The sequence below is a fragment of the Capsicum annuum genome, chromosome 9 (genome assembly GCF_002878395.1).
Source record: "Capsicum annuum cultivar UCD-10X-F1 chromosome 9, UCD10Xv1.1, whole genome shotgun sequence".
NCBI classification, from domain to species: domain Eukaryota; kingdom Viridiplantae; phylum Streptophyta; class Magnoliopsida; order Solanales; family Solanaceae; genus Capsicum; species Capsicum annuum.
In genome coordinates, this window is record NC_061119.1 from 3,386,756 (window position 1) to 3,396,567 (window position 9,812).

General features: G+C 33.2%; 1 protein-coding gene across 1 annotated transcript; it reads right to left on the reverse strand.

Annotated features, from left to right (window-relative positions):
* Nucleotides 1-2,537: 2,537 nt before the first annotated feature.
* LOC107841728 (threonine dehydratase) lies at nucleotides 2,538-9,718 on the reverse strand (the record flags this gene model as incomplete). Its single annotated transcript, XM_016685567.2, is given in 6 exon segments — nucleotides 2,538-2,826; nucleotides 3,834-3,968; nucleotides 4,731-4,848; nucleotides 4,964-5,037; nucleotides 6,811-7,059; nucleotides 9,390-9,718. Coding segments are annotated over 6 exon segments (1,046 nt in total), but the record flags the coding sequence as incomplete, so codon positions are not given.
* Nucleotides 9,719-9,812: the final 94 nt, after the last annotated feature.

Consider the following 9,812-nt stretch of genomic DNA (forward strand, 5'->3'; position numbering starts at 1 on the left):
CGGCGCGAATGGGGCATTTTCGGGCCAAATCGGTATGCTATAGCCCCCGATTTTGGGGGTGAGCCCGGTGTCTAGGTGTGCTGTGGGCCAAAAATTGACTGAGGCGTGCCAGGGACGCTAGGGATCGTCCTAGTGTGGCCCGTTTAATTTTTTGTGACTATTTGGGTGGACAAACGGGCGAAACGGTGCGAACGAGGCATTTTCGAGCCAAATTGGTGTGTTATAGCCCACGGTTTTAGGAGTGGGCCCAGGGTTCGAGCGTGCTATGGGTGTAAAATCGATTGGGGCGTGCCAGGGAGGTTGGGGGTCGTCCTAGTGTGGCCCATTTAATTTTTCATAGCCATTTGGGTGGACAAACGAGCAAAACGGTGCGATGGGGCGGTTTCAGGCTGAATCAGTCTGCTACCCACGATTTTGGGGGTGGGCTCGGGGTCCGAGCGTGCTGTGTTTCAAAAATCGACCAGGGCGTGCCAGGGAGGTTGGGGATCATCCCAGTGTGGTCCGTTTTATTTTTCGTGGCCATTTGGGTGGACAAACGAGCGAAACGACGCGAACGGGGCATTTTTAAGCTAAATCGGTGAGCTATAGCCCACGGATTCGGGAGTGTTGTGGGGCAAAAATCGGTCGAGGTGTGCCAGGGAGGTTGGGGATCGTCCTAATGTGGTCTGTTTAATTTTTCGTGGCCATTTGGGTGGACAAACGGGTGAAATAGCATGAACGGGGCATTTTCGGGCCAAATTAGTGTGCTATAGCCCACGATTTTAGAGGTGGGTCCGGGGTCCGGGCGTGCTGAGGGACAAAAATCAACCGAGGCATGCCCTGAAGGTTGGGGATCGTCCCAGTGTGTTCCATATCATTCCAGTGTGTTCCATTTACTTTTTCGTGGCTATTTGAATGGACAAACGGGCGAAACGGTGCGAACAGGACATTTTCGGGCCAAATCGGTATGCTATTGCCCTATATTCTTCTATGGCACTGAATCAAGTGGATGTACACATTTACTTCTTTGTTTTGGAATTTACACTATGCTGTTATGGTGGTGGTGGTATTTTTTTATTTTTTTTTTTAAATTTATAATGATCACTATGAGTCCAACTCGAGAGAATTTGATCAATCTTATATTCTATCGTTAAGGGGTAGAACTGATACAAGAATTCTATGATCACTATGAGTCGGATTCGATAAAATTTGATCAATCTTACATTCTGGCGTTAAGGGGTAGAACTCATACAAGACTTCTATGATCACTATAAGTCGGATTCGATTGAATTTGATCAATCTTACATTCTGTCGTTGAGGGTGTTGGAATGATACAAGAATTCTATGATCACTATGATTCGATTCGATAGAATTTGATCAATCTCATACTCTATCGTTAAGGGGTAGAACTGATACGAATTTTATGATTACTATGAGCCGGATTCAATAGAATTTGATCAATCTTGCATCCTATCGTTAAGGGGTAAAACTGATACAAGAATTCCATGATCAGTGTAAGTCGGATTTGATAGAATTTGATCAATCTTACATTCTATTGTTAAGGGGTAGAACTCATACAAGAATTTCATGATCACTATGAGTCGAATTCGATAGAATTTGATCAAAATTCCATGATCACTATGAGTCGAATTCGATAGAATTTGATCAATCTTATATTCTGAGGTTAAGGGATAGAACTCTTACAAGAATTCTATGATCACTATGATTCGGATTCGATTGAATTTGATCAATCCTATCTTCTATCGTTAAGGGGTAGAACTGATACAAGAATTCTATGCATCACTATAAGTCGGATTCAATTGAATTTGATCAATCCTAAATTCTATCGTTAAGGGGTAGAACTGATACAAGAATTCTATGCATCACTATGAGTTGGATTAGATAGAATTTGATCAATCTTATATTCTGTTATTAAGGGATAGAACTCTTACAAGAATTCTATGATCACTATGAGTCGGATTTGATTGAATTTGATCAATCCTAAATTCTATCGTTAAGGGGTAGAACTCATACAAGAATTTTATGATCATTATGAGTCAAATTCGATAGAATTTGATCAATCTTATATTCTGTCGTTAAGAGATAGAATCGAATCAAGAATTCTCGTTCATCTTCAATGGAATCACTCTTTGTTACTATGTGAGTGGTACATTCTTTAAAGCTTAAGATTTGGGCGTCCGGCGGAATTTTTGCCGAAAACTTACGAGCGCGCCCGTGACGACCCATAAAGTGATTTGTCACCCTTTTTAGCTGATGTGACACCTTTTCAGTTGTCGTAACACCTTTGATATGGGCCTCATTTTTATGTAATAAATGTGTCATGTCAGCATAAAAGGTTGACAAAAATACACTAAGATTAAGTTTGGGAGGAGGAGGAGGGGGGGGGGGGGGGGGGAATAGGACCTATGTGAAATTAGAGTGTGTCGTTGTAGCAACTTTGACCATAGTTCTAAGGGATACTGGATGCTTATCACTTTCATGTTAGTGACCATTTTCAGAAAATGTGATCGAAAAAGGTAAAGTGATTAGTAAGTATCTAATGAAATTGAAAGGCCATTGCATAAGACACATGCACTACTATTCATACAAGATGAAATTAACTTACAACAAGCTGGTCCGTCCAGCACAATTATATTTTCAGCAAAAAGTTGGATTTGCAACTTAGAACCATTTTTTTTTTTTGGATCAATCCATTATAAGTTTGTAAGCCTCATTGTGAATCTCAATTTCATATGGATAACCAAGATTGTTAACATGATATTGAAATTCTCCCATTTCCCATTTTTGGACTTGAAATCCAACCAACACACTTGCATCTACCTCTCCCTGTCATGGCAAATAGATAAGAATAAATTATTTAGTAAAATAACTATACCCCCGAACTATACCCAAAATTGCTACGGCATACTCCAACTTTATGGGGTTCTATTACCTTCCTAACTAAATTTTAGCATATTTTTGTCAATTTTTTTAGCTATCGTGGCACCTTTGATGTGCCACATCAGCACAAAAGAGTGACAAAAATACGGTAAAATTGAGTTCGGAGGGGATAATAGAACCCTATGAAGTTAGAGTATGTCGTAGCAACTTTGGTCATAGTTCAAGGGATACTGATGCTTATCTCTAAATTATAACAATTAATAATCCTTCCAAGATGTATAACACAAAAAGTTTATCTTCCATACATCAATGAAAAACATATTCGATGTAATCTTATAAGTGAGATTTGAAGAGGAATAAGATGTACACAGACAATGAAGGATCCAAGATTTAGAGGTCGTGGCCTTGTGGGTGCTTAGGGGGTCTGAACACGCATATTGACACTAAACTTTTAAAGTTCAGCCTGGAAACTAAAGTACCTAGCTATTTTCTTGATTTCACGGGTGCTTTTTTCCATCATATATCAATTTTTATACATTTCTTATATATTTATATCTAATGCATCGGGTTTAACAGAATCACGTAAAAGTTTATGTATCAAAAGTATTTACCCAATCAGATCATAATCAGATAATTTTACGATATTAGATTCATATGAACCTAATGCTTTCTAACAAATGCATATGTCCAGAACCCTTAATTAAAATCACAATAAATAATAATCTCTCTGAAACCTAATTTTAAAATACAACATGTTTAATATTTAAAATTTTATAAATTAAATTCATAGAACTTAAATTATGAATTTGAATAATCACAAGTAAATTATCCATGATAAAGCAATGATTAGTAACTTAGTAAAAATGGTAATAAAAAAACATATTATCACACATTAAATTACTTAACCACATTAGTAACAGAATATTTACGCTATCAGCATATATAACACATACCTGATCACGATAATGAAATAAAGTTATATTCCAACGAGGGCTAAAAGCATCTACGAATTTTCTTAAAGCTCCAGGCTTCTCAGGGAAAATAAATTGACATAAAATTTCATGACGAGGATGCGATCTGCTACCTATCTAGAAAAAATAAAAATAAAAAGTTAAAACCAAAAAATGTGAATTCGAATGTAAAATTTTCATACAGAATTTAGTAGAATTTACATAGTTAAAAATTACAAAAAATGTATTAATTCTATATAAGGAATTATTAATTATTCAAAATGTTTAAAAATGAATTTGATAAATCTTATTATAAAAAAAAAAAATCGACTTACGAAATTGTAATAGTGTTATTGGAACAGTGAAAACATGATTATCAAGGATTTTTAACATATTATAATAACTGGCATAGGTTTTTAAAAATAAAATTTATATATTTATAAAAATATATAGTTAAATAGGTCAAGATATTTAAAAAGAGTTTGATAAAATTATAATTTTAACTCTCGTAATAATAATAGTATCACATAAAATAAGATTGAAAAGAATGATGCGTATGCAGTCTTACAGTAACCTTGTGAATATAGAAAGGCTATTTTTTGCAGACATCGTATTTAAGCAAAATATATTAAAATCAAGTATCAAAAGAAAATGTAGCAGTTAATTATCAAGAATTAATAAAATAGTAAAATTAATTTGAAAAAAAAAAAAACAAATCTACTTATAAAAAAAATATAGTTAATTCATTAAAATATTTTTAAAGAGTTTGATAAAATCGTGACAAAAAAATATTTTAACTCTCGAAATAGTAATAGTATCACATAGAATAAGATCAAAATATTATTATTATTATTATTATTATTATTATTATTATTATTATTATTAAATAAAGGAGATTACCAAATGCCTTAAATGGTCATTAACCAAATTATTATTTGAGAGATTAACAGTATGCATTTCTGATGATTCCATTCTCCACAACATTTCTTCGAGTTCAATTTTTTCAGGAACATCAACGCTGCAAATTCAATTAAAAAAAATAAAAAAAACAAAATAAATAATCTAAACAATATTGAATGTAATATAGTAAATAATTTAAGAAATCTAAAATTGAAGGAAACTAATTTAATTACCTGTACAAAACTAGAGCTCGTTTTCTTTCAGAATTAAATCTGTATTTAAATTCAGTAATATTTATAGAACCGACCTGTAATTCAAATTAAAGTTTCATTTTCTTATACCAAAATAATAATAATAGTAATAATAATAATAATAATAAATGTGTAAACAATTAATTCACTCTAAAGATTACTCAGATTAAGATGGGCTAAACAATGATTAATAGCTTAATTCGTCTAACTCTTACATAATCTTGATTTAGTTATGTATTTTTTCTATAGTTTATTTTAATTATCTAATAAAAAAAACTCTTTATTTTGATTTTATATAATATATCAAATAATTTTTTAAAAATTACATTTGACCAAATAGTTGACAAATTTTTTCATAGATTTATTTAGACTACATATTTAACAAAATCAACCAGAATTTCTATGTTGAATTAAATTTATTCAAAACAGACTGAACTAATAAATGAATAAATTATTAATCCACTCAAACATGTGCAAATAAGAAGGTCATATTTTCAAGGATTAATTTTGCTAGAAATTTTCAAAATTGTTGATGGATTCATGTTAGATCCTCTATAAGTATGCCGTTCGTTTTTTAAAAATTCAGCACGACTGCAACAATATGTTCATAGAGTCCAAGCAGTAAATATAGAAATGTGTATTACTGAAAACTTTTGCACCCGTATTGTATCCTCCAAAAATTACACTACATTTAGAATTCCGACAATAATGCACACAAAAATTTCGTCAAATATCGTACTAGTAAATTCTATTGCCCGAACTCTTCAAAATTCTTGTTGGATTCATGTTGGATCCTCTAAAAGCACATAGTGCGTATTTTGAAGATTCGACACGACTGCAACAACATTTTCAAAGATTTCAAGCAATAAATGTAGTAAGCAAAATGTGTATTACTGAATACTTTTGCATTCGTACTGTATCCCAAAAATATACTATCTTTTGAATATCGACAACAACGCACACAAAAATATTTTTAACGAATCTGAACAAGACAAATATTAAATTTAATCAAAACAGACTGAGCTAATAAATGAACAAATTACTAATTCACTCAAACATGGATAGATGAGATGGTCATATTTTCAAGGATTAAATTTTGTCAACCCTATATAGTAGTAAATGTTCGAACTCTTCAAAATTATTGCTGGATTCATATTGGATCCTTTAAAAGTACGTAGTACATTTAAAAAAAATCGATACGACTGACTCAGAGGCAGAATCAGAATTTCTCCTGAGGGGGTTTAATGTCTGAAGAAAAACTCATCGAAAGGGATTTAACATCTACAATATATACATAAAAATTATTTTAATCATGTATTAGTAATATAATTTTTAGTCGAGTGAAGTTCGGATGAACCCCCTATTACAAGGCTGGCTTCGCCTCTGAGTCGACTGCAACAACGTTTTTGAAGAGTCCAAGCAATAAATATAGTAAGCAAAATGTGTTTTACTGAACACTTTTGCACCCGTATTGCGTGCTCCAAAAATTACACTACATTTAGAATACCGACAATAACGCACACAAAAATATCTCGTCAAATGTAGTAGTAAATTGTGTTGCTCGAACACTTCAAAATTGTTGCTGGACTCATGTTGGATCCTTTAAAAGTACGTAATGCGCTTTTTAAAGATTCAACACGACTGCAACAACATGTTCGAAGAGTCTAAGCAACAAATATAATACTGAACATTGTTGCATTCGTATTGTATCCTCTAAAAATATAGATATTAAATGACGAATATTTTTAAAATACAAACAGCAATGTGCGAAAAAAAATATTTTTGACGAATCTGAACAAAACAGATATTAAATGAGTAAAGTAACTTACCAGTTGAGTGAATCTCTTGAAGCTTCCAGGTTCTTCTGGCATAAAAGTAGCTAATAAAGCTTCTTTTTTTGCACCAATATTTGCTAAATCCATTATTGATTTGAATTTGCTGAAATCCATATTTGCTCCACTTGCAATTGCAACAATATTTTCATTTTTAATATTATAATATTTACAATATGCTTCAGCTCCAGCTATGGCAAGTGCACCTGATGTCTCTAATATATTCTTTTCTTCATCATACACATCCTATATATTAATACAAAAAAAAAAAAAAATTAAGTCATATAGATGTCAAGTGAAATTGCAGTATAAGTAAAAAGATGGTGTATCAGATAAGCTGTATAGATGTCAAGTGAAATTGCAGTATAAATCAAAAGATGATGTATCAGACAATCCGTATAGGTGTCAAGTGGAATTGCAGCATAAGTCAAAGGATGATGTATCAGACAATCCATATAGATGGCAAGTGGAATTGCAATATAAATGACAACACGTATAGGTGTCAAGTAGAATTGCAGTATAAGTCAAAAGATGGTGTATCAGATAAATCGTATAGGTGTCAAGTGGAATTCCAATATAAGTCAAAAAGATGGTGTACCATCAGACAAGCCTTATAGGCGTCAAGTGAAATTGCAGTATAAATCAAAAGATGGTGTATCAGACAAGCCGTATAGATGTCAATTGGAATTGTAGTATAAGTAAAAAGATGATGTCTCAGACAAGCCGTACAGATGTCAAGTGAAATTGCGTATAAGTCAAAAAGATGGTGTACCATCAGACAAGCCTTATAGGTGTCAAGTGAAATTGCAATATAAGTCAAAAGATTATGTAGCAGACAAACCGTATAAGTATCAAGTGGAATTGCAATATAAGTCAAAAGATGGTGTACCATCAGACAAGTCATACAGGTGTCAAGTGGAATTACGATATAAGTCAAAATATTGTGTATCAGACAAGTGGTATAGGTGTCAAGTAGAAATTGCATTATAAGTCAAAAGATGATGTATCAGACAAGTCGTATAGGTGTCAAGTAGAATTGTAGTATGAGTCTTAAGTTGGTGTATCAAATAAGTCGTATAGGTGTCAAGTCGAATTGCAATATAAGCGGAAAGATGGTGTAACAGATAAGACGTATAGTTGCCAAGTGAAATTGCAGTATAAGTCAAAAGATGTTGTATCAGATAAGTCATACAGGTGTCAAGTGGAATTGTAGTATAAGTGAAAAGATAGCGTATCAGACAAGCCTTATAGGTGTCAAGTGGAATTGCAGTATAAGTCAAAAGATGATGTATCGAACAAACCGTGTAAGTATCAATTGGAACTGCAATATAAGTCAAAAGATGGTGTACTATCAGACAAGCCGTATAGGTATCAAGTGGAATTGCAGCATAAGTCAAAAGATGGTGTATCAAAAAAGTCGTCTGGATGTCAAGTGGAATTGCAGTATAAGTCAAAAGATCGTATATCAGACAAGTCGTATAAATGTCAAGTAAAACTGCAGTATAAGTCAAAAGATGGTATATCAAACAAGCTGTATAGATGTCAAGTGGAATTGCCATATAAGTTAAAAAGATGGTGTACTATAAGACAATCCTTATAGGAGTCAAGTGAAATTGCAGTATAAGTCAACAGACGGTGTATCAGAAAAATCGTATAGGTCTCAAGTGGAATGCAGTATAAGTCAAAAGATGATGTCTCAGACAAGTCGTATAGGTGTCAAGTGGAAGTGCAGTATAAGTCAAAAGATCGTATTTCAGACAAGCCGTATAAATGTCAAGTGCAACTGCAGTATAAGTCAAAATATGGTGTATCAAATAAGTCGTATAGATATCAAGTGGAATTGCAATATGAGTCAAAAAGATGGTGTACCATCAGATAATCCTTATAGGTGTCAAGTGAAATTGCAGTATAAGTCAACAGATGGTGTATCAGACAAGTCATATAGGTGTCAAGTGAAAGTGCAGTATAAGTCAAAAGATCGTATATCAGACAAGTCGTGTAAATATCAAGTGAAACTGCAGTATAAGTCAAAATATGGTGTATCAAACAAGCTGTATAGATGTCAAGTAGAATTGCAATATGAGTCAAAAAGATGGTGTACCATCAGACAATCCTTATAGGTGTCAAGTGAAATTACAGTATAAGTCAACAGATGGTGTATCAGACAAGTCATAAAGGTGTCAAGTGAAAGTGCAGTATAAGTCAAAAGATCGTATATCAGACAAGTCGTGTAAATATCAAGTGAAACTGCAGTATTAGTCAAAAGATGGTGTATCAAATAAGCCGTATAAATGTCAAGTGGAATTGCAATATAAGTCAAAAAGATGGTGTACCATCAGACAAGCCATATAGGTGTCAAGTGAAATTGCAGTGTAAGTCAAAAGACGATGTATCAGACAAGCCGTACAAGTATCAAGTGGAATTGCAGTATAAGTCAAAAGATGTTGTACATCAAACAAGCCGTATAGGTGTCAAATGAAATTACAGTATAAGTCAAAAGATAGTGTACTATCAAACAAGACCTATGTGTGTCATGTGGAATTGCAGTATAAGTCAAAAGATGGTGTGTGACTAACCTTTATTGTAGCACTAATAGCATCACGATCAACAAGTACCATTCCATCAATTAAATTTTTGCAAATTCTAAAAGGCTCTTCACCAACAAGTCCAACAGCAACACCATCAGCAAAATTATCAACATTTTCCAACTTTACTCTTACTCCATTTGACAATGACAATGCCATTGAACATGCACCATATGGTTCAACTCCAATAATTTTTGTACTTGGTGAAACTTGTTTCATATAGGTAGCTATACCGGCCACTAACCCCCCACCACCAATAGGTACAAATATTGCATGTACTGGTTTACTAAATTGACGGCTAATCTCTGCTCCGATTGTACCTGAACATGCATGTACATGTACGTGTATTTATGCAGAATTTTTCATAAGCAATGACTTTAAAATTTCAACATTATTATAGTGGCATTTGAATTA